This window comes from Homalodisca vitripennis, chromosome X (genome assembly GCF_021130785.1).
Source record: "Homalodisca vitripennis isolate AUS2020 chromosome X, UT_GWSS_2.1, whole genome shotgun sequence".
NCBI classification, from domain to species: domain Eukaryota; kingdom Metazoa; phylum Arthropoda; class Insecta; order Hemiptera; family Cicadellidae; genus Homalodisca; species Homalodisca vitripennis.
Window position 1 is genome coordinate 100,829,496 of NC_060215.1, and position 27,224 is coordinate 100,856,719.

Sequence of the window (27,224 nt, forward strand, 5' to 3'; positions counted from 1 at the left end):
GGACAGTCTGCTACTACTACTTGCAGTCTAGATTCTGTTGAGCTTATGTTTTAGATTTAAGTGGCGGGTTTATGTTTACACAGTGTGACAGTCGCACAAGTGAAGTAAATAATCAAAGTAGTGAAGTTGTAGTTTTGTTCAGTTTATTTAGTGTTGGTTATTATATTGTTCTTTAAAAATAAAAGATTCTTATCTTAAAATAAAACTGAACAAGGAAGTAAACAAAGTAGTGATTCCGTGTCAACTTCTGCAAAGAGCGATGCCGAGGCAGCTGAGGGAAGCCGTAAACCAAAATACAGAAAATATGACGATAAGTATTTAGATTTTGGTTTTTCTTGTATTGAAATTAATAATGAAGAGCGCCCGCAATGTGTTGTTTGCATGAAGGTTTTATCAGTCGAATCTATGCTGCCTAGTAAACTAAAACGGCATTTAGAAACTGTCCACTCAAACTTGATAGGGAAACCAAGAGAGTTCTTTGAAAGAAAGGAAACTGAGGCAGTAAAACAAAAGGCTTCTTTTTCTAAACATTCCAAAGCTAACAGCGATGCACTTTTAGCTTCATTCAAAGTGGCATATCACATTGCAAAATGCAAAAAGCCTCACACAATTGCGGAAGAGCTTATTTTACCAGCTGCCGTTGACATGGCTAAGATAATGATTGGCGAGGATGCAGAGAAGCAGCTTCTTAAAATTCATCTGTCAAACAATACAATAAGCAGAAGGATTGATGACATATCTGAGGACATTAACAACCAGCTTATAAATAGTTTGAGAGGTAAAGAGTTCGGAATTCAATTAGACGAGGCTACTGACAGTCACAAAGACGCTAATTTAATTTGCTACGTTAGGTATGTGAATGAAAACCAGTTGATAGAAGATTTGTTGTTTTGTAAGGAAATTGAAGGAGGCACCTCTGGTAAAGAGTTGTTTGATATTGTTAACAATTTTATGGCGGAGAATGATATTAACTGGGAAGACTGTGTTGGGGTGTGTACTGATGGAGGCCGGTCAATGTCAGGCCACTACCAAGGACTGCAATCTCGCATTCAGGAAAAAGCCCCAAACGCTGTTTGGACACACTGTATTATACACCGAGAAGCACTGGCAGCAGCAAAGTTCAGTTCAGAGTTAAGTGCAGTTATAAAAACCGTGATCCAAGTATAAATTTTATCAAAACAAGACCAATGAAAGCCCGGTTTTTTTCTAAACTATGTGATGACACAGGCGCTCAACACTCGTCGCTTTTGTACTATAGCAGTGCTCGATGGCTATCTCTGGGCAATTCTTTGCTAACATTGTTTGAGCTGAGGCAAGAAATCCACATTTTTCTGAGTGAAGACAATAATGCTCTTGCTGATATGTTTATTGATGAAAGTTTTCTCCTTAAACTGGCGTTCCTGACAGATATTTTTGAACGTTTGAACATTCTTAACAAGTCTTTGCAGGGGACAATACGGATATTTTTCAATTGACCAGTAAAGTTGAAGCATTCAAGAAGAAACTTTTGCTTTGGGAAAAAAGTTTGAAGAATGGAGATTGTTCGATGTTTTCAACTTTGAATCAGTTTCTTAAAGAAAACGATCTTACTCTGAAAGAAGAAATGAAAACAATATTGACTCAGCACTTGTCTAGAGTACAAAGTTATTTTGAAGACTACCTGCCAAAAGATGAAATCAAAGCGCAACAGTGGGTAAACGACCCTTTTCAAACTGAAATGCCTGAAAACTTCAGCAATGAAGAAGCAGAACAGCTAATTGACATTTCAACGGACTTGTCATTGAAATCAAAATTTCAGTCCCAATCCCTGTTTGAGTTTTGAAATGGTATTGAAAACGAATTTCCACTGTTGAGCAAAAAGGCTTTGCGTGCAGTTATTCCATTTGTAAGTTCTTACCTTTGCGAGTGTGGTTTTTCCGCTGTTGCAGTGATAAAATCCAAGTATAGAGCAAAGCTTAACATTGAAAAGGAAATTCGGGTTGCTATATCAAAATTTACACCCAGGTACAATGAGCTTATAAAACACAAACAAGCGCATCCGTCCCATTGAAACAGAAACTTATGGACTTTGTTATTTATGTATAATATTTTTCAAGTTAGCATTTCATTTCTATTATAGAATTTTCTTATAAAGGGAGTCGTGTTTTTCTTATGGTTGTTTTAAGTTATTATAATTACATTTGTTTGCAATAAATCAAGTACAATCCAACTTTTGTGTGTTCAATGATGTTTTTTACCGTTGTAAGAACAAGGTAAACCTGGTTTGTTGTTAAAAAAGTAATAACAATCTTATTAACAATGCTACGTAAAGTATAATAACAAATAACTATTAAATTTTTATACTAAAAATTTAATTATTGTAATGTAAGTGCAATGCAAAACGGATAAATTATACTAGGTGCGCCGCAAAGCCATGTCTGTACTCAAAGGGAGCCGTGGGCCAAAAAAGTTTGGGAACCTCTGCCTTAGGGCATTTATCATTTGGTCCAATAATAAGAAGCACAGCATGTCATATGTTATTAATGAGAACTAATGTTTTTATTGACATTAAATCATAGTACTTAAAAGAATCTTTGACTGAATAAATAAATAGAGTTTTTTGGAACTTTTTCAGCTATCTTGATGATACAGCTGTACTTGCAAAAACTTAAATATCTGAAGTTACACCCGATACATAATACATTACCGTAAATGGTAAAGTAAACTATGGGGCATAATTTGGTTTTGCTTTACTGCAATTACCCTTGGAAAATATGCTCCCAGAGTCAATGTGCAAATTGAGTGATTTGTTCTTGTTCGCATCCGGGCCGCGGCTGTCCAGGGGGTCGGGGGGTGAGCGAGCTGAGCGACTTACTTATCTGTAACACGAGTTGAAACTTGCTCGGCTATAATATTCTTCTAGGGTTCTAGGGCCAGTCTGACTTGAACATACCAAGTAATAGGACATACGAGCGCTGCAACTGAGCTGAGGCGACCTTGACCGTGAATGGATAGTACAGAGTAAGTGAACTACTGATTATGATTGCTAAAAGGTATATTGATTCTCACCTTTCGATTATTTTAGGTGCCCCTATTATTTAATGTAAATTAGCTAAACCAAAGTTATAGTTTGCCCATTTTACAATCTGTTCTAAATCGCGTAAGATTGTTGAAGCCTCTTGTAATTTGTTGTTTTTGTCCGTAGGTGCTCTCAAGAAAAATTTTTGAAATATATATATATATATATATATATATATATATATATATATAGACAAATAAATTGATATCAGTAATGTGCCAAAAACTGTGTGAAAGGTATTTTTATTTTAATTGTTTGTTTTGAGTAATTTTATTAAAAGTGACTAGTTTTCTATTTCATTAAAATGTCTTATTGAGAAGTGTTACCATTTTTAGTTTCATTGTTGTTTTATAAAGTCATTTATTTTCAAATCAAGTGAAGTTTTGTTTTATTTTATTAGCAAGTAATAAGGTCCACAAATATAATTTTATACTCGAGCTTTGGGTATTACATATTTCAACTAAAATTGGAAACTAAACCCCAAAATTATAGATTTTTAATAATTTACACATAAGGAAGGGGCTTGTTTAGTCATGGGTAGGACGATTAAACTTAAACTTTTGTAACAAAAAGAAATAACACAATATGAATACAAGAATATCAAAACTGTGTAATATATTTATTAAGAGTTAAAAATTAGTAAACAAACACTCACCTATCATAACTCTAGCTGGAACGGCGTTCCATTCTAACCAAAAAGTGATGAACGAAGAAGTTACCAGAATAATGCCTGGTATAAAAACTGTAGTGAAGTAGAAGGCTCGATCTCTCGTGAAGATGAGATCCACTTTCAGGCAGCTGTAGTTGCCTGTGAACAAACGATCAGTTAGAAATAACACCAAAAACGATTTGAAAATACTCAATTAATATCATGCCTACCATATTCTGTTCACAAATAATAGATGAATGTCTAGCATATAATTATGTTAAATACTGAGTCAATAATATTGTTTACTATCAATACTATATCACTACTACTGGTATATATTTAATAACATTCTATATATTGAGTTAACTCTAACTCAAAATGTCACTTTCAATAGAACAATTTTTACATTACTTTTTTTAAATATGCGATAATAACCCATGACGCATGCCATGGTATTTGTTGCCTCATTTTTGACGTTCTAAAAACTGTAATTAAACTTCAAAATAAAAACAAATTTTGTAAATTATATGCCTGTACCATATTTCAGTCTTCAAATAAAACAGAGTGAAAGTTAAAAACACCTTGTTGGTATAATATATAAAAAAACTCTTTTAGGGAAGAAACAATACACAATGTGTATTTTATCTATAAGACATTTCTAGGAACATATAATTAAAATTTCAGCATTTATGTTTTGGAAGCAAACTGTTTATTTTTTAAACCACAATATAATTTTAAATGTAAACTATTTTCCATAGGGAGACAAGTTTTTGTTGCAAATTTCACTGGATTTTTATTTTGTTATTTCTACTGTATTGATGTCTCTCAAGATATGAGTTTCAGTTTAAATATTTAGAGCTGTTTCCTACACTCTTTTAAACATAGGTTATACATTACATAATTCCCTCAAAACAAACTGAACTTAATGTATCAAATTCCATATAAAGTGGTTTATTGTATTTTAAATGATATTATCAATTAAAAGGGGATTCTTAAATTCTGTATTGTTACAGTACAAGTTCAAATGGAAACTAATTAATAACATACAACACGTAAGAATACATTTTTAAATAAGAACATTTAAAATTAGAACTTAAAAACTTTATTTTAACCATAACAAAGTCAATATTAATTTAAATATTTGTTGTCACAGCCCCAGCTTTTAAATTTCATTGTCATTTAACTGTTTTGCCTGTTCATTCAACAACAAATCAGTAATACATCATCCTTTTTTAATCACTCTCTAAAAAGAAACTACATAACTTCTGGAAAAGATTAAATTTTAGGATGTTAAATCAGAACTGTAGGATGGGTGATTCAGTTATTCCACTAGAAAATTATTTGGTTGTGTTGTTGTCATTGCCACAAGGTTGCTGTAGAGTGTCACGCAGGAGAATGAGAGGGGGTTTCACAAATTGTGAAACTAATGATTGTAAGTATTTCTCCAAATTTATTGACAATCACTTTAAGTTACCTCCTCACCATTTAATATTGTGTCGATAATATCCAGCAGTTAGGAATGTTTTTTATATTCAAAACTGAATGGTGTTATGGACTTTACAGCAGGTGGGATCATTACTTTAAATGGACGCAAACAATGCACTAACCAAACAACCAACACAGACTGAAGGATGCAACATAGCAAAACAGTAGAGAGCCAGTGAGATTGGCTGACCTTGAATCAGTGGTATGCTTAGGCATAAAAATTATGTGTGATTGGTTCCTAATTAAAACACCCTCATGTGAACTCACTCATACTTAAAATGTATTTAACTTGATCTTATTTATACTGGTCCTCTCCTCATTGTGCCACTGTTATGGTATGTTCAAAGTTATAATGGAAGTGATAGAAATACTGATCCACAGATTCATCGAATTAAAAAAGTCTCACATTCCTTAAATTTCAAATAATTACTAAACAATTTTTAAATTTGAAATTGAAAATAATCACCTTGATATATTTTATGATATTGATTTATTATACTCATAAAAATTGTAACTAGCACTTGTAGTCCTTATTCAGTTAGGTATTGAATGACTTGCCTTGCAACCTTCTTTTTCTCTCAAGCCTTAGTATAGCATTGAATTCATAGCAATCTTAATTCATCAGTCTATGGCTAAATAGGGAAGACACCGGTTTTGCCAACAACCTTCTGCCCTTCCAGTTCTGCTAATACATTGGTTACACCAATATTTCTATGTTAATACTCCCATGAAAACCCAGGCTCTGCTGGAAAAATTATGCCAATGCAATGTACTTTTTTTTGACAACATTTGTTTTAAATGCCATGAGCGAAATATTGGAATAAAACAAATTCGTCTGCACCCTGTATATGAAAACTTTCATGAATTTAGATAGTATTAAATCTAGAAGTCATAGTAATCTACATTTCCTATGAAAAATACTTTATGTAACAATGTTAAGTAACCCCTGTCTGTATGCATTTCACAGATGTAGAGTTAAGATTTAAAGTAGAAAACTCCAACAATCTATGTTATGGTTTTCCAAATCTCACTCAGCTGACTTTAAAAACAAACATGCATTATAGTTTTAGCTCTCATTATTGGTTTTTTCATTGTGTATGTGTTTGATCTTTGAAGCCTATCTTGTTTAAACAGGTATTAGCTTCTCACATTCACTTAGTAGTTCCAAGTAAACAATCTACAATAGAGAGAGTGGGGATATAGACCAAGTGAGTACCTTTATTTTAGATACATTTCATAAGAGAACTATCACACTCATTTCACTCTTATGGCTAGTTCTTTTAAATGCAAAGCAAAGGGATCTAATCACAGTATTATTTTATTGACCTGCTGCTCTATAGCGGTCTTAATTAGTTTATCTCATAATTTAGTTTTCTCAAATCTCCTTAAACACTCAATGATTCCCTCTTTTACAAAAAACAATATTCCCTAACGACTCTCTGTGGTACATTTTTAAAGCTACTGTGCAGATTCTCACTTTTAAATAAAAACAAACATATGTCGATAAGCACAGATATATTCCAGGAGCTGAGCGCCAATTTGCATTGTATAAGCACACAAATTTGTTTTTCATTAAAATCGATAAAGGAATTTTTCATAAGAAATTTACTGTCAGCCATATTAGTTTTGGCACAGTAATTTTTCTGAGATTGTATATGTCCTAACTATGAACACTTAAAACTGACTGTTTGCAACAGAACTATTTCGAGAATATTTTCACACACCATACATTGCCTATCTTTTGCAGTAAACACAAAATGGAAATAAAAAAACAAACTTTTCAGGTATTTAATTAGTATACAGACGTACAAAAAATGGATAATTTGCTAAGTATACTTATATTTGTACACATGCACACGCATGTGAACATACGCGTAAATACACAATACCAGATTTATGTGAAAACACTTGTTTTTTTTACTAGTCAACCTTAAAGCTACAACTTCCAAAATGTTTTATGTACACTGTTTGGGCCATTTTAGGTAATTTGAGTTTATTTGACAGCGATAAATCATACAATTTGTAATTAAATTTATACCTATATTTTATTACTTGGAATGAAGAACTTGATAATACTGGTATACTTAATAGCTACAGTCGTTATATTCCCCCAAGGCTGTCTTGAGACTGGCAAGATAGAGTTGGTGGTGAAGCTATGGTTACTTCCAATAACACTTTGAAGCAGGAATGTTGGTGAAATGGGCATGTTCCCAAGGCTGTCTTGAGGCTATCAATATATGATTCGTAATGAAGCTATTGTTATTTCTAATACCACTTTGAAGCAGGGATGTTGGTGAAGTGGGCATATTCTTAATGCTGTCTTGAGGTTAACAAAACAAATTACTGGGGAAATTGGAGTATTTACAATGTACTTGGGGCCTTGTCAAATATGTTTACGATCGAAGATATCCAGTACCATTTTGAGGATATTGAGAGAGATTGAAAAATTTACTTTAATATATTATAGTACATGGTCGCAAAACATGTCTCCTTCTGAGAGTAGCCTTGAAAGTTTTTGTCCGTTTTACACACACACAGATTGCGTAGTAATGCATCAGGAATGAGGGAACGTTTGTGTTGGAATATAGTAGCATCTATAAAAATAGTTGGAAAGAATATATGTTTAAAACCTAAGATTATTTCTTTCTCCAAAACTTTCACTAGTGTACCAAATTTAAACCCATAGCACATCTGCATATAGCTGATAATTTATATCTGTAAGTTAGCAAGTAACCACATAAAACTTTACTACACAACAATCATTACTCTCAATTAACTACCTATTATTTGGCTGAAAATTGGGACCTCAGACTCTTCATCTCATTGGCTGAAGGTGATCACTGTTATTTAATGTATCATGGTTGGTTTTAATAGTGTCGTGCTAAACAATATAATATGAGAAAATAATTATGGTTTGATATTTTTGAGCTTTTTGTTACCCTCCCATTTTTATTCTAAAATTAATATAGATTGTAGTGTTTATTTTCAAAATAATAATATTCAACCTCAAGAATGCAATTATTGTTCACTGATGGACAAAATCAAGTTATCAAGGTAGTTAATTGTCTGCAAGTAGGTCACAGGCCTGATCAACCTGTGTTAGTTCTTATCAGCTGGGTTAGTAAACATTGCTGCAGCACCAGTTGGCCAAACTACAATTCAACTACTCTTGCCTTGATTATTCCTGCTCTTGGATGACTCTGCATCACTGCCGTCTACAGTAGTAGTTTCAGAAGATTGGAACAGAAAGCTTCTCGTGCCTGTGCTCCTTCCTTGCTCTTATAGGATTTTATTAAGCTAAGATGAGAGTTAATTCTGATAAATGTAATTTGTTAATAAAGGCTCATGGACAAAAATAACTTATGTTATGGACAATAGCTTGGTATAAAAATAACTGTAAAATAATTTAATGTCATAAATGAATTTAAATATGGACAGAGACAAGGAAGGTTTATTCCTGAAATTTACATGAAATAAAATGTCTATTGATTATTCATTGATTTGCTTTTTATGATAAAATATTGTGTTAATGTCCAAGAAAATATGTGTCTATATGTTTGTAATTAATTATTATATTCAGGGTTTTGTGTTTTGTTTAATTTAAAAGATAAATTTATTAGAAAACCTAACAGACAAAATTCCGTAGATAATGGAATCATGTAACCTGTTATATTGTCCATTGTGTAATGTTGTAACTGTTTGATACATTTTTGTAATGTAATTTTTACACTTCAGCCTTAAGCTTTAAGAATTGGTTTACTTACCTTTAATGCTGTACAATTTTAATGTCATCACATTTTGTTTAATTGTACAGAGTGAATTTAGAGGATGAAAATATTTAAATATTCCTGTAATGAAAAATTTCAATAATGATTAAGTCTTGAACTTTGATTATTTTAATCCATCTATTTAATGTTTGAACTCAATTGTTATTAAATTCAAATAATGGCAATTTACATGAAATCTTATTGCTTAGAAATTATTTTTCAATGTTTAAATACAGAAAAGTCTTTATTTAAAATAAACTATTGTTAAAAAGGAAAATTTTAATGTAGTAGATGGATTGTACCATGCTAGTAATGTTGTTTTCCCAAAAAGATTATTCTACTGATTGGTGTTATTTTATTATTTATGCTAGTCATCATTATGTTGAAATGTGTAGTCTAGCAAATTTCTATTCCCTCTTGGTATGCTCAGGGATATTTTGGGAGCTGATTCCGGCTTGTGAGACCCACTACCCACTGGCCTACCTACTGGCCTTTAGCGCAGCTGCCTGGTTGCCTGCCTTTACCCACTATCTACCTAGGCCTACTCATAGACTATTGGCGGGGCTCATTGTACCGATAAGTGGAAATACTTTTATTCTGAAGGACTATTCATTATTTTCACTTTGCCGGCCAATGCCAAATAATCTGAAATAGTATGGGGAACTTATGATTGTTAGTTTCAGTTTACACATTGAAGGGATAATGGTGGGGCTTTCAAATCTTACCTCCCACCTGAGGATGTAAATTAATAATATTTTTGGGACTTTTTGTGAGCCTGACCCCTTACAACTGTGAGAACCTGTGGGCCTATTGTAGCAGTGTATGGACGTCAATATTGGAACTGTCTACAATTATTACTGGGATATCCCTTATACTACATATTATTAACTGTTTATTGTGTATTTATTTATGTGTATAGTGTGTAAGATTTGTATATTATGTTAGTTATAATAATCTATATAGTTAACTTGTTTATTTCAGTATGTGGTGGCCACCCAAGGTATTTGTACAAATATTAAGCTATTGTATTTAGTATTGAGTTTTATCTCAGATTATAACTTGATTTATCTCATGTTAAACATATTTTCTTGGATTAATAATGGTGACACTGGTATAAATTTGAATCAAATCTTTGGTCCACCATTAATGGTTGTAGGCATTTAATAGGGCCTATTTCATGCTTTCGGAGTACTTGTGAATTCACTTAATCTGAGGATCTTGGAATAAATGGTAGTAGAAAATCTTTGACTTGATTAATTAAAAACCTGTATTTCTATGTAGACTGACCTTGCCTTTTTTTCAGTTTAAATTAAATTGGGAGAATTAGTTTGGGAACTTGTATACTTAGTTTATAACTTATACAGTCAAAGTCAACTTAAAGAATTCTTTAACAATTTAGGATTTTTGTCTTTCTAGTATTAGTATTTTTTTGTGTGTGTTTAAACCAAGAAAACAAATTTAAGGACTCTCTGGCAGACTGGACCTCAGCTGATTTTGGCTACCATTACTTATTCCCTTAGGCCTTTTCCTTGTTCAGGCCTGGATTTAAACTATGACGAAACAAGGTGGCGCCCTGTAATATGTTGTTTATATGAATGAATACTTAAGGTCCATTGGACATAAAGCAACTTAAGATTTTTGAGCAATCTACTCCCCCCCCCCTTGGCTGAGTGAAACTGGGATTGTTATAAGATGAAAATTGATTTCTTCTTTTATGGAAAAATTGCTATAACGATTTCATGAAAAACTATGTTGTGTGTTTATACAATACAAATTTACTCTTGGCTTCCAGACTATTGTTTTACTCTGTCAAAAATATACTGTAAAAATTAGAATTACTCCAATAAATAGAAGCTACACCTTTTAGTAGAACATTAGGTATGGAGATATTATCCTGCAACTGGAAAACATTCTCATACAAACAGAAAGGTAATACATATATTTAAAGTTTTAAAAATACTTTTCATGAGATTCCCTACACCTATACTGTAGATCTTTACATCTATACTGTGGACTTCCTTCAGATATAACATGTGTATTGAGGTTTTCACTTAATTTTTATTTCTTTTCAATATTTTATAAAACAGAAGTTATACTAATTTATGATATATCTACATTGAACTTTGTATGTTTGGATTTGTTACGTATACCACTGTTCATTGTGTAGTGAGTGTTGTGTTAGTTTACAGCAAGTTTCTGAAAATACAGCAATAGTCATAATAGTCTGACTACTTGGTGGGATAATAGGTTTTCACTCCTATGTATCCCTGAAAGTTCGAGCAATTTAATGTTCTATAATTTTAATTGCTCACTATACCATATTTAAATGGCTGTAAAACAACATTACAAATGTGACAATATTAGCAAAAGTGGATACTTAATAATAATTTACTTTCAAGTTCTACATTCAGGACTACTTATGAAAACTAGTTGATCAAATATATCTCAGTTTTGAGACTTAAAACTAATTACTGTATTCAAGGTACCTACTATTAATCAGCAATCAAAAATTCGTGCTGCATAGACTACATATCACTACTGAAGCACAATTTCCCCATTACAATACCACCAAGATAAAAAGCATGATAATTACTAGCTGAAGATGCTTCATGCAAGCTAATCAAAACATGCTTAAAATACTCCAGAAAAAAGTTTATTTATCAAATTTAACATAGATGTTTGCATCAATGATTTATTATTAACCTACAATGAAGTGTTGTTACTGAATGGAACTTATATGTGAAGGTTGTTAATAATGAAATAAACAGTTGTAGTTAATAATAAAACTAGTATACTGTTAGCCAGAGCTGTTGACAGAAATTTTCATTTTCTCTTTGTCCCTATGCAGTTAAACATGGGAATATTTTTACCAACTCAGAAATAAGGTAAATTAAAGTTAATTAAAACATAGTGTGCTGTGATATTTCTTTGAATTTTTAAAATATATTAAGCTTACGTTAAAAAACAGTTAAACTGCAACTAACTGTTAATAGATTAATTTATTATTTTATATACAGAGTGTTCAGAAAGGGATGTCACTAACTTCTGTAGCTGATAGTACTCATCATTTCAAACAAACAATGTCCTATAAATATAGGTAAAGAAATGTGTTGTTTAACCTCTAGCCACCATTTTATATTTGTTATGAAAAATGTATTGTCTGTAGAACTAGTAAAGCTACAGATGCCAAATTTTGCACATACAGTGAGATTAATAAGGGGAAAATTTAAAACAATAATGGATTAATTTGCTTTAATATTAACAAATGACACCTTTTGAGCATTTTTATAGTCAAATAACAAAAAAACTAGAATTGTTACAATAAATTTACAAGATACAAACTATTTTGGAATTTTAATTACAATTCCAATAGTACTTTGATCAATGAAATCAGTCAAGGCATAAGCGAGCATAGCCACTTTAAAGGTATGCTCGCACAAGCTGGTAGCAACAAACATTTTGACAGATGAAAGACATCAGCTACTTTGCTATTATATTTTTTATTTGTTAATTTTATTTAGTAAATATTTCCATGATATCTTTTGTGAAATACAAGTTGTTTGTTAAGATTCCCCACTCTGGCATGTGATAGTATTTCGGTATGTACCTACCAAAAATTAATATAGTCTGCAATCCTAAGTGTTAGGTTATCGTCTTATTCGAGAGACAAATGATATGCCAGGTCTCAAAAACATAGTGTTCTGTTAGTTTTGTATAATTTGATAATGACAAATGTTGGTAGAAATGCTCTAGAAATCCTTCATTACCGAAAAACAAACTTTAAATAAGGACTGTTTTATACATTTATACTTTTTTTTATTTAAAATATTTTCATCTGAAATTTTTACATTTTATGGATTTGTTTATTTGACCACTTTGTAAAGGATTACACAATACACATGTCCAGTATGTCCAGAAGGATCTGTGGCTATGCGAGATAGTGTGACTTGGATTGAGTTAAAAACAGTAATATATTGAAAACAAATAAAATTATAAGTTGATTCTCAAAGCATGATAAATTAAATTTTTAAGATTGTTGAATCTACTATTTACTGAAATTCACAATTACTACATTACTCAATTAGTGTATTAGTGTTAGTTGAGAAAGTTTTATTTTCTTAATATTTATCAACAAATAAAATTAAAATACTGATGGAATAAATCTCATCACATATATTAAGACTTCTAGTCCAATAACATAAGTATTTTAAACTTTAAGGAGATAATAGAATAGAATAAAATACGTTGTAGTGATGTAAGAAATGTATTACATTGTATTGCAACTGTCAATATTAATACCACTTATTTATCTTACAACTAAACCCATTTCCTTGATTTTTCTAGTAAAAAAAAACTAATACTACAGTGAGTTTTAAGTATTATATTCCTCTTCCATTACTTATTACCAACTAGTTCAGTGTGTCTGCAGTAGAATAATATGATTATAGCTTGAAATTGATTTTATTCTGTCCTTTTATTCTGAAATGTAATACACAATATGTTCAGAAAATGTAAAAACTGTTTTTCTGATGTTTCTCATATTTTACATTTTTTGTTACACTGTTTTCTTTAAATTGAGGGCTGGATTTACTGATTAAGGTTTTCTAAACAGTGCTTATAATATTGTTTGTAGGATTTGTTGGTAGGTTACAGTTTTAATACAAAAGTACAATATTGAGATAGTCCGATATTTTTGATTTTACCAATTGCATTCTAATTTAAATACACTCCGAGATTTTTACTGGTCAAGTACCACTGGCCAGTTAGAGAATTTCTGAGGTGTATGAGTTATTTAGATCCTAAAAAAGTTATGCTTGCTCGTTTTTGAAATAAGCAATTAATGAACAGTACAATAAGGTACAATAAAATACTACTCAGATAAGGAATGCAGAAAGCAATTTAAATTTAAATTTGAAAAGTATATAGTAATGTCTAAAAAGTATGAAAATTAACCCTCTCCTGCTCATAAAACTTCCAGGCACCTACACCACCGTGCTACTAATGATATGGAACATGACTCGCCGTAAACATGACTCCCATGGGTTATTCCAAATTGTTTTATTATTTATTAATCAACGCTAACAATAAAAATACTTTTAAATAAACTATAAAACTAACAAGATTATATTGAGTAATAACCACTCATTTTTTATGATACATAATGAAACACAAGTGATTACAGAACGTAGTAAAGCACTGCTTGCTGGTCCAGTCGCTTCTTATTGCATTCTCAACGCAAGTATTACAAAATTCATTCAAATTATCACAAACTCAAATTTAAAAATTGGACTCCAAAAGTTCGAAGGTTATGACTCAGTCCTGCCTTGTTTTCTACTGAGGAAATAAAATTTTAAAAATACAATGTTATTACAGAGAAGAATATACAACAGTAGTCTTATAGTGGAAACAACTATACTATTTTAGGATATTGCCGCTAGAGTGCAAGACTTTTCAAAAGAAGATGGTTAGCAGTCAAGCCATTCAAGTTTTGTGTGCTGGAGAGGAATAAATAAAAAATATACTCTCATGGATAGGTCAGTGTCATTTTTGATTCTTTGATTTTGTTCTTGGTTCCAATATTGCTTCAAAATAGTAGGTCACTCTATTTGATAAATAAACATCCATAATCCATAGTGCTTATTAGAAAATCGCACAGAAAACCTTATACATGTAAGTGTCTGCAGTAAAAGTTTCCTCAGCTTTTCGTCTTAGTGCCCATAGAGCCCACACCAGATTTGACTAACTAAAATAATTTTTCAGTGATAAAAGATGTGTAAAAATACAGAACAATTTTCAAAACCTAGTAAAATATTCTTTTGAACAGCTGTGAAGAGTACAAACAAATTACGAGGCCTGTTCAAAGAGTATCGGACTTTTGTTAATTAAAAGTGCACTTATTGAACTAGAGCTACAAACTTCTAATCCCCTTCAACGTAGTCTCCTTGGTGATGTACACACTTCTCCCAGCGCTTCTGCCACTGTTAAAAACATTTCTGAAAGGCATCTTTTGGAATGCTGGTAAGCTCACCCGTCATATTCTGTTTAATGTCTTTTCTTTTTCGAAATCGAGTTCCTTTCAGGGGCATTTTCAGCTTAGGAAATTGACAGAAATTGCAGGGAGCCATGTCGAGGGAGTACGGGACTTAGCGAACCAAGTGTTTTTAGTGAGAAAACTCTGAATTAGATGTTCAGAGTGGGCAGGTGAATTGTCGTGAAGGAGCTGCCAAGTTTTTGTTGCCCACAGATTCAGTTGTTTGCGTTGCACAGCATCATGTAAGCGACGAAGAACCTCGATAGTATTCTTTTGTGATGGTGAGTCAAAGAAGACTGTCAACATGACCTTGACTTGGCTGCAAACTTGCCATGCTTTTTGGTCTTGGAGATGTCATGTGTTTCCACTGCAATGATTGCATTTTGGTTTACGGGTTGTATCTATAAATCCAGGATTCATTACCAGTGATTACTCTGTTCAGAAAGTCAGGGTTACTATTTGCACTGTCCAGCATGTCTTGTGTAATTTCAAGGCGAAGTTGTTTTTGCTCCATTGTCAGCAACTTTGTAACAAATTTTATGGACACTCTTTTCATTTTCAAATCCTCGGTTAAAATTAAACCTGCCTGAACGTGATTCACTTTCCACTAATGTTTGACCATTTTTAATCAATCGTACCACTCTTTTATTCGAGTACTGCTCATGGCAGACTCCTCAAAAGTCTGTTGAATCTTGCTAATTGTTTCCAATGGTGAATCACCAAGCTGTAATGCAGTAACACTGCTCAAGTTTTTCTGTCATTTTATAACTTGATAAAAACCGCCAAGCACAACATAGAGGTCTACACTACTAGGCTGACTGCCGGGGACTAAAGCTTTGTCATGATACAAAACCGTGAATGCACTTGCATGGCAGTCCCATCCACATCCCCACTAATAAATTTTGAACAGCCCTCGTATATGTAGTGTTATGACGAGAAAGAAACAGTGAAGCACAACAGCTTGATAACTCTAATGATTGCGACTTTTCATAATTATTGATGAGCCTTACAATGACACATAAAAAAAAAAAAATGATACATCAGATGACAACACACAATATTTCCTAATAGCAGTGGTACTAATAGCTATGGCATGTATATTTATATTCTGATTGCTGCAACATACCAGTCTAGGTTATTTGCACATCAGTAAATTTTATATACTGGAGTATATCTACAATTTTTGGTTTGATCAGAATTTAGCTTGGGGCCGTTTACGGAGCACCAGTTTGTTATTATTTTTTCAACGTGCTTAATGTGATTTTTGAGATTTTCATCCTGTCTTGCATCACTTTGGACAGTTATGTCATCAGCAAAGAGGTATGTGGATATTGATAAGAAGCTGAGGTGGTATGGTATGACGTTTATAAACAATAAAAAGAGGATTGGCCCCAAGAGCGATCTTTATTTCACACCTCGTGTAATATATTGTGGATTTGACAGGTTACCTTCATAATCCACCACCTGTTGCCACCCTTGGAAATAATCTTTAATGAAAGCAATAGCCTTTATACTGAAACCATAGTATTCCAACTTTGCAAGTAATATATTGTGGGGGACTAAATCAAAGGCTTTTGACAGGCTGAAGATGCTCAATGATACCTTATACCAATTTTCCAGTCCCTGGAGCACATCTCTTACTAAGTCCACTGTGGCTAAGCATGTGGTTTTTTATAAATCCGTACTGGTAGTTATTTAGTAGATTATGTAGTTCAAGAAATAACAGTATTTGACATAGCAAGATTGATTCCATGACTTAGCCAATATTGGTATGATACGGACAGGGCGATAGTCTTCATACAAGGCCATATTACCTTTTTTAGGAATGGGTGTGATTTTCTCCATTTTTAAGATGGAGGAAAACACCCTACCATTAAGGCAAAGGTTTATTATGTACATCAAAGGTTCGTCAATAAGGTTTGCCAGATAACAGTTCACATAAGTATGGTCATCTTGAATAGCCTCCATCATTATTATATCTAAGTATCAGCCATTGTCTCGACTCAAAATCTTTGGGTATCACAGAGATTATCTCTGAAGCAGAATGATCAAGTTTCTGCAAAGTCTTTGATCAAGCTTTAAAAAACACAATTTTAAGAGTAATGCACTCCTGAGACATGATATACAAAGAAGCTTTTGCATTTTCTTGTTACCGAGAACAAAATACAGAAACGAACCATTCCTAGCCAAAATTAGGCTATGAGTGTAATTCATGTTGCCTACATAAAGCTTCTAATGGAACCAATTTTATACAGCATAATTCTTGATTTAATTAGAAAGGTGGAACAGTTGGGTTATCCTTTATTATTTTATTTGGGAAAACGTAAAAAAATTGTTTACAATAATATGTGCAACAGCATTATTGACATAAAGAGTAAAGATTGATCCTAAGATGCTACAAAATGTAACAATGCTACTATTATCAGCTAACTCAGTATCAAATTAAAGAAAAAACAAGTCAAGCAACAGTAGTGTAAATGTAATAAATTGTTTAATGTTTTACTCTTTCTTAGCTCTTAGATAGTTGGCTGTTTCCACAAGAAACAAATTGAACAAAAATACTTTATGAATTTCTGAACATCTTGTGTATAACAAATAATCACCCTGTGAGTTTGCCCTGGATGTGCATCATTTCCAAATTTGTCTCAATGAAGCATGATTATCGCCTTCATAAATGTGCACAGCAAAGTTTAAGTAACTGACCTCATTACTTCACAGATCACAAATAGCTTTGATGTGCTTTTACACAGTATTTTCAGCTAAAGATTCTCTACATAAACTTTTATGTTACTGGACCTGAGGAAAATAAACTGTAATCTTTAAAAATTAACTTATGTATGTTATATCTGATTTGTCCAAATTTTTACTCTGTTACTTTTATAAGCTGCTTTCTAACGGACTTGTTAATCATTGTTTATTGAATTTCTTTAAACAAATATATTGGAGAAAATGTAAGTAACTTATAAATAAATTGTAACATAAAATTGTTTGTATAAGTTGATCAGTATATTTTTGATTTGGATTTAAAACATTCCAATTCCAAATATTATTGATCTAATTTTGTTTGAAATTGTTTAGATTTGGCTGTCACATTGTACCACTATCAACAGCTAATAGTCAGTCATTGAATGGTGTATGATAATCTACTATATCATTCAATCAAGTTTTATACTGAAGATTTATAGATGACCTTTTTGATAAAACTTTACTTTGAAATGTCTCCATATCAGATAACATTACAGGATGGGTTTCTTAATGTAGAAACAGTTAAATAAAACAGGGAATTTGAAAAATAGTAAATTAAGATTGTGCTATGGACTGTTTTGTAATATCACTAACAATACAAATTCAGATAAAAGAGAAAAGTAGAAAGTATAAGTGGAAGTGGTCAGAAATGGATTAATAGGATGGAGACATCACTTAAATTCATGTAAATAGAAAATTAGCTCACACCATGAAGTACCTGCAGCTGAGGCATTATTTGATTTAAGCTATTAAATACTGGTTATATGGCTGTCTTAAAAACTCAAATTGTAATCTAATTAAATGACAAATACATAATTCCTGATCCAATAATAAATCTCTTTTCTCTACCATGTTCCAACCTAAATGATAGTCATAGCAAGAGGACAAAGTAATTTGGCTAAAGTAGATGCAATTTAAATTAAATGCTTGGTTGGATACACAACATTTAAACATTTATAATGCAATATATGACCTAAAATGTAATATTGTTACATATACACAAAAAAAAGTGTTTTTATATGTTTTTTGTTAATACTACAAAATTGTTAACTACTGAAAAACTTATAATCCAACTTGAGCATGATAATAATTAAGATATTTTTTATACTGGAAAACATTCACATATGTTTATTTATTTTCAAAACTATTATTACCAAAAACACTCAGCCTCTGAGAGAAATCCGACCACCAGTTCCAGGGTTAACAATAATCATAAAATTCCCTGATTAAAAAACTGCTATTAATTTCTGGATAGCAAATACAATTTCCAGTAAATAAAATATTACCAAATCATGAGGATAATTTAATATTTAATATTTTAAACTGTGTAAATTGCCACATCAAAGAATTTCAAATTGATACGAAGTTTGCCCTGTGCCAAAATTTAAGATTATACAGCTATTCCATTGAGAAAGTGAACAAGTCTCTTGGTTATTTGTATGTCTTTTTAAACATTGAGTCATTCAACATTATCAAATTATAACACCAGAACATAATATATTACACAAATTTAGTCAGTTATACTACAGTAATAGATCCCAAAATAGATTAACGATTCTTAAAAAATTGTTGTGTTGCAGTAATCATGATGTACTAGCATATGGGGTAGTAATATTTCACTTAAATTTTTACAAATGGTGTCATACTGGTAACTTGGTTTTTATAACACCTTGCTCCTTTTGGTAAAACAGAGCAGGTTCTTTTATAGATTTACATTAAAAATAAGGATATTAACCTCGAAATGTAATCGTTTACATTTACTTGCAAGTTGACCTGATGAGGTGTATTGTTTATCAAAATGTAATAATTTATTATGATTTATACTAGACCATTACAGTTCCATTCCGAGCTAACGGGATATAGTGTCAACAAACTCATCGTGTTTGCAAATTAAAACCAAGCAGAGCAAAGATTTGTTTAAAGATTGGAAACTGCATAAGCAGAGAGAGAAAAGAGCCAAGCTAATTTTAATTCCTGAAGTGCAATTATGCAAAAGAGACATTAAAATTGATTTATTTACATTCATAAGAGGGATCATACAATTTAATATTTATATTAACAAAATATGAATTTACACACAAAAATAAATATTGCTTTATGTTTGGAGTCTCAACAGCTGGTTTTAACAAGTGTAAAGGACATGGAAAGAAAATCTATTTGATGTTCAACTTCAACCTACCAAATAATGACAGTATTGAAACATTAGAAGCCATCTGAAGGATATACATACTATTACTTGATCAAGTAAGTGAGAAAATTCAAGATCACATCCTTCAAATTTAGGTCAAATAATTGTTTCCTTGTTTTTTTATCTATGTAATTGTCATTCCTTTCTTTGATTTAGACAAAAATACATGAAGCATGTGGCCTTGAATCTTTATTATCAACAATATCTAATAAGATTTAATTTAACAACTAAAATGCAAAAGCACATTTACAGCCAACAATCACTGAAGTGAAAGCCGAAGCTAGCAGGCGCTGGTATGGCTTTGGCGTGAGCAGCATGGTGGACCTACCTTGTTCCTCGAAGCGTCGTTGGCAGAGTGAGCAAATGTCGTCTTGTTCGGCCCAACTAGAGTCAGAGTCGTCTAAAACATAACCCGGCCCGTCCTCAACTGGTTGCAAAGGAAGGATAACAGAAGACAAACAAAAGCGTTTCATTTTTAGGATGGGTAGTGATGGGAAACAAAAAGCAAAGCATCAAGTGGAGTGATGTTCAAAACACATGATGAGTGAAAGTGAAAGTGATCTTGATGGCATATAAATTATAACAGTTGTAACATATAAAAGTAAACTATAACAAAACTCTAGGAGAGAAAATTTTGTCTCAAATATTTTGGAAAGAGAAAGTCACTATGAAAAACTTGTAAATGAAAACAAAATGTGATTACAGTAATAGTACAAATACTAAAGATAAGCTTAAATTTATGTTCTAGGAAGTAACAAAGATATTAATATATAAATTACTTCCAATTTCTCACTTTTTATATAAGCTTTTAGATCATGAGTGTACATTTCTGTCAAATGCCACTCACTGATTTCTAGAGACATCTAGTACGTAAAGCAAGACGTGGCAACTCACTGACTGACTAACAAGAATCTGGAGATACTTTTAGATATATTAGAAACTTGAAATATCATATAATATTACAGCTAGGTAGACAAGCATGAGGAGGTAATAAAAATTTCCAAATCTTTGATGATAGTTTTGGAAAGATTAAAATATAAAAAACTGTTAATTTAATGAACTTAGTTAAAACTGTACAGATTTTTTTAAGCACGTCAACATATACAAAGAAAGTATATAAACTCATTCAAGTAACTTTTCAAATGTTTTATAGAGATAAACATTATTTATTTTTGCCCTATAAAATGTTTTCAAATAAATCACAGTTCTTCAAAACTAGAAACTTTCTTAATTTGAATCCGTTGGGAATATATCAGTTTCTGCCAGTTATAAGTCACATTTATTTATTATAATCTGAAATTTGTTTATTGTGCACCAACACTTGATAAATTTACATACCTCTTTTGACAAATCAAATTTTTTAAAGAAATTAAACTTTTTTTGGAGTTACACATGGGCTCAAATTTTCAACATTATTTTTTGTAGGACTAAACTTGGATATTCAAGCATAGAAATATTACACCTGTATTTAATGAAATACTATAGTACTATTTTCCATGAACTATTTCCTGTTATAGAGGTAAACAAGATGTTTAAAATTTTTTAGTGTGATTGAAAATTGACCTGAAATGAGAAATTTTTATATGAAGCACAACGTTAAATAAGGGAAGTAGACAAACTACATTAACAGACTGATTTTAAAACTGATTATGTATAAAACCCAAAACTCAATAGCAAAAGAAATAATAAACTTGGAATCAGTAGTTGTAAAATATACAAAAATAAAAACACTACCGATTTAAAATTATTGCTCAAAGGACAACATTTTTATGGTAAAACAAGTCTATTCTGAAAAATTTTAGGAAAACAAAATAATTAAGAAAAAAAAGAATTTAATTAATCTTTTAATAGGTATTAAAATTGATTTTAACAAAATTTTCCTTTAAGGTGTTGTAATTGATTTTTGATTGTACATCACTCCACAAGGTATAAGCCTTATGAGAAGTAATTTTGGACAATTTGTGCAGGCTCCATGAGAAAATGGCTGGAGATATGAATGCTATTTTTCTACATTATGTATACGTACTATTACTTTAGGTACTGAAACGTTATTCATGATTTATTCTTTATAAACTGATACAGTCATAAACGTAAGAAAATACAATTTTTGCTAATTAAATTACTTTTAGAAAATGAAATATTTTTAATGACATATTACTTAAAGATATTATATTTTTTATAAGTATATAATATCTTATATGTAATATTATACCTATAAATACATACTGTACAAGCTATTATATTCTTATACCTTATAACTTTCATATATATTATCTTCAACTGTTTTTCTGGGGCCTAATTACAAGATATCCCAAAATACTACTTTAATGCCTACAATTCCTTGTGTAATCAACAAATAAGTTGTTGTGTTTTTTTTTCAGGAGAAGTGCCTTAAATAGCTGTGAATAAAAATTAAGATAAAAAAACTTAACTGATTGAACCAACATACATTTGTAGATAATATTTCTTAAGACGATGTTAATTTAGCAATATTTCACTTATAAATGTATCAAAGTAATAACAGAACTGGGAAGAATTGATTTCTTAATATATTATTTTAAAGATTCGATTCTTGTTGAGTTGTGACATGTCAGATTTAGGTACTTAAAGGATTAAAAGTGGATTAGAGAGGGTAGGGGAGGGTTAAGTGTTGGATATCAGAAGGAGAGAAGTCTAAGGGATTGTAGGCAAATTTGTTTCTTATAAAATGAGTCCAGGTAGCAGGGGGGGGGTGGGAAGAGAGAGGAACAGATACCTTCCAGTGAAGACTATACACAGATAGTCAGTTCTCATCCTACAAGGTTCAAAGTATCATTAAATTTACCTCAAATTTATTTGTACACTCGCTATTCCATAAGTCATTATTTTTTATTAGGTTTTAGAAGTGAACTCAACAATTTTAAGTTGAATATGTAGTCATTATAATTTATCTGTATGATGTTTTTATAGATTTAGTAAAAATAAAAGTTTTAGCGTTAACTTAAAAAACAGAGCTTAGATCAATTAGATGTAATGGTTTAGAACTGAACCAAGAATTGTAAATAGGTTATTTTAATTTTATCAAAAGACCAACAGAAGAAGGTTTTAGCCAACAAAAGAAGATTTAAGATTTTAGTATAAAAAATACATTAATTTGTTGTAAGTTTTCATGTTTTGTTTTATTGACTTTGCCTATGCTTGCAAAAATTAAACTGGCACATGAGCAGCAACAAGGTTTTGAAAAGAAAAATCTATGTTCTAGCAGAGAATTTTGGAACTATATCTGTAGTGTTACTGTGTAAATTGAACAGTAGTTCTATTTAGTGGTGATATCTAGCAGAGTTTTTTTATGTATAACAATTTGGTTCACTATTTACATCCCACAGTTCTGCTACAAACCAAATATGCGCTCAAATGTGGTGTAATGCATGGCATACAATGTTTCCATTTTATTGGAAAAATAAACCAACCTGACTTTTGAACCACAACATGTCTGATGTAGACATCAAGATTGAAGCGTTTAGAATATTTGGTGAGCTAGACAACTTTTCCACAACTTAAAACATTCTACTTGCTCTCCCATGCATAATATGGAAAAAGTACTAAATTGATCAGTTGAATTTAGGTTTTAAATTGCAGTATAGTATTTATTTTGGTAACTCCAGAGTCAAAAACGGTTCTGGAAAATCTTTGTCTGTACATGAGTCTATGTAACATCACTAGAGAGCAAAGAAACCAGAACAATGTTTCCAAATTTGGCAAACAGATTAGTTATTCAGTACATGGACATGGATATGATTCTTTTATTCTATAAACTGCAATATTTTAGATATGCTAGGCAAAAAAATATTTGAGATAAAAAACAAAAATATTCTAAAAGCCCTTCTAAAATTCTAAATAAGTTCCATTTAGTATTTGTAGTCCATTGTAGTGTCTGAATCATATGAAACTGGGTGTGTACAATAAGTATAATTTATGAATAGTTTCAGTCAGAAAAAATTTACATTTTTAAATGTTATAATATTTTACCATAAATGATGATTTTTCCATAAATTAAATTACCTAAAGTTTCTAAAGATATTGATTAGAGCACCACCATTTACAGTTTATTAAGTGTTTAAACCTGGCTTAAACGCAAACTAAATATGCATGAAAATGTTTTTTAGAAAATAATTCAGTGTTGGTTTTGTTTCATATGTTTATTTTGTTTTATTATTTTTTACTTAGGATAAAAAGCTGAGAAAACTTCTTACTGTACTTAATCCAATAAGGACTTCTAGGTGGCTTTCAGAGTCACAGGATACCTATTGGGGCCCCCTCGTGCCAAACTCCAGATAAAGCCACCATGAGATAGGATACTGGGCAGTATCTCAATCACCCCACCTTGGATTGCTTTTTTTATTCCAGCTTAAACCAGTCAACATAGGCTGGAGATAGTACTCCCTCTAGTTTAGGCTTGCGAAATCCATTAATGCTGAGGGAACCCCACCCACTCCAACAATCATCCTCTACACTAAACTAGATCTATCAATCACAACCCTTAACCCCAATGTTTCAACATTCACGGATAGTAATGTGCTGCAACTGGATATCAATTGGGTTGCCCAGAAGTAAGTGGCACATCTGTTTTTGCTGTTTACATTGTAAGTAGTAAACCCTCCTGAGGATTAATATAATGAGACAACTGAAACCATGGGGGATGAAAAAACCTCTGGTCTATGTAAAGATGGTAATGTAAAATGTCTAGTACATAAAGCAATAAAGTCTGTGCAATATTTTAGCACTATTATTCTGTTCCTAATTCCGAATTTAACACTATATTGTTTTATTTAAAAATTTGTATACATACTTCACCTTCTGTTTTAAGGATTTGCTTGGACTTCAAGAAAAAGAAACCAGTTCACAAAACTTTAAGTTTCAGAAATTAATAGCACAACAGTAAAAAAGGTCCTAACAAGCCTGTCATCGATTTATAATAGAATACTATGGAATATGTTGAAAATTTACCAAATGTGAAAATGCCTCACTATGTATAACTTTAATTGTTTGTTTTATTTTGAAGGGAAGGTGAGATAGCTGCACAATAACAGTATTAAAAAAAATAAATAACCAGAGATTTGAGCCCATGTAAATAAAGATCTTCAGTTTAAAAAATGTAAAGTAACTGAACATGAATATAAATGTTATGCAACTGTTTGCCAATGAACTGTTCTATAGATCACATGTTGATGTTTATGTTATTTACACCATCCATAATTATGTTCATAATTTTGGTGTACTTGGTTTAGTTAAACAATTATCTGGATCTTTCTTATCCCATTTTAGAGGTATTTAGTTGTGTGTATGTCAACCAACATAATGTATTCATCTAAAGTTTATCAGTAGTACTCATTAGATTTTATTGAATTGCAACATTATCAATGTGACTCATAAAATGTGTTGGTGCCAGTCAATCAAATTTCAGATCTTTATGGTACCAAAAGGTGGAAGAACTTGTGACAAATGACTCATTTAGTCAGTAAGTGAGGGAATAAATGGAAACCATCTGTTTAAAAAATTAGTTTGATATACTTCCAGCAATGCCAAACATTTTGTCATAGTAAATATTATAGAGAAGAAGTAAGTTAAAAAGACAAATGTTTAGTAAATATCACAAGCATAATACTTTTATAATGACAAGTAATACAGTAAATGTAATTTTTTATACAGCAGTTTGTTCTACATTAGTTTTTTGCATATTGTTCTTGCAAATGTTTCCCAAATTACAAATATAAAATGTAAGTATTGCTAATTACTGAATTAATCTTATATATAAAAAACAAAACTCTACCATATTTTGTGTATAAAACATGGGCAGCTAGCTGGAATGAAAGTGGTGCTTTGACAGTATATGCATTATGAACATGAGAATTTTATAAGATGTTTGCAAATTTTAAGGACTATGTCTTAAAATTGAATGGCTAAACAATATTATAAGAACACATAAATAACATTAAATTAAAAATGGTTTAAATTAAAAATAATAAACCAAAAACCATTATATATTGCCATTTACAAATTTGTATTACTATTTAATATAAAATTAGACATGTTCCTTAAACTAACAAACATCTGTTATAAAAAATTAAATAACTGGTCAAATTAAAATAATGTTGATAACAACTAAATTAATTCTTATTTTAAAATAAAATAAAAATCACCATGATTATGTGCCAGGAGTTAAGTGTGAAAATCATGCTGGTCTAGGTACGGTTGAGGTTAAGGAGTTCTTGAAGAGATGACTCGATCACGCAAAGCCATACCAAGACACAGACTACTCAAAACAAACACACAAACAATGAAAGACGTGGACACAATTGTGGTTACACAAACTAATGTCTACAAGGAACTAGTGATCACATTCAAATATATTAAGAATTAACATGCAAAATATGAATAGAAATCAATAAACTACAAAACCAATAAAGTTAAAAATTTTTAATTGAATTTAAAACTTGTCAATATAAATTATAATTAATTAAAACAAATATATTAGTTTTCAAGCTGAGCAAACAAATATTGTTTTTGAAATATTTATATTTTGATATGTCAAAGAATGAGTTTTAGTATTTCATATATTGTGTGTAATGCAGAATAGTTTTGTTGTAAATACTGATTCTACGAATGTTGGAATGTTCATTTTAAAATTATTCATACTAATTGAAAAATATTTACATTTAGGTGAGAAACAATGATTCCTTGAACAGTTTCATGAACATACCCAAAATCAAAATGCTGATCCTACGAATGTTGGAATGTTCATTTTAAAATTGTTCATACTAATTGAAAAATATTTACATTTAGGTGAGAAACAATGATTCCTTGAATAGTTTCATGAAAATACCAAAATCAAAATGCTCCCCAACTAAAGGATCTCATGATATTTAGACTTCTGTAAAGTTTTAAAAGTACAGGTAAATAAAACTGACAGAAAAGTATTGTAAAGTTTTGATTAATATGATGCATATTTTTACCTGATTCGCCTTTAAAATTACAAATCTACATTTTAAACTGGTTTAGTCCATCTGTTCAAAAGTTTAGGTATCTGTACTAAATTACCTTGTAATAATTTAACCATAAGTACTTAACAGCGTTTAAACGCTTCTACCTTTTTATTCTCTAAGCCAAGTGAGAAACTTGAGTATGCAACTGTATCTTATTCCCAAATTCAGCCAGACTAGTGAAAATCTCAGTGAGCTTGGCATCGTTGTTCCACTTCACTGTCTTCCAAGCACAAATATTGGTCAGCCAAAGGGGAAGTAATGAATGCACTGCCTGTTCTC

At 31.1% G+C, this 27,224-nt stretch overlaps 1 protein-coding gene across 9 annotated transcripts in view; it reads right to left on the reverse strand.

Annotated features, from left to right (window-relative positions):
- The window catches only part of LOC124369750 (glutamate-gated chloride channel), a 645,135-nt gene that overhangs the window by 80,069 nt on the left and 537,842 nt on the right, over positions 1–27,224 (reverse strand). For 6 of the 9 annotated variants that reach the window (XM_046827822.1, XM_046827823.1, XM_046827825.1 and 3 more), the window contains exons 11-12: positions 20,252–20,323; positions 3,714–3,866 (exon numbers count right to left, since the gene is read on the reverse strand). In XM_046827822.1, coding sequence (XP_046683778.1) covers positions 3,714–3,866; positions 20,252–20,323 — 225 coding nt within the window. The remainder of the gene's footprint in view (positions 1–3,713; positions 3,867–20,251; positions 20,324–27,224) is intronic. The other 3 variants (XM_046827827.1, XM_046827831.1, XM_046827830.1) reach the window with 1 other exon arrangement.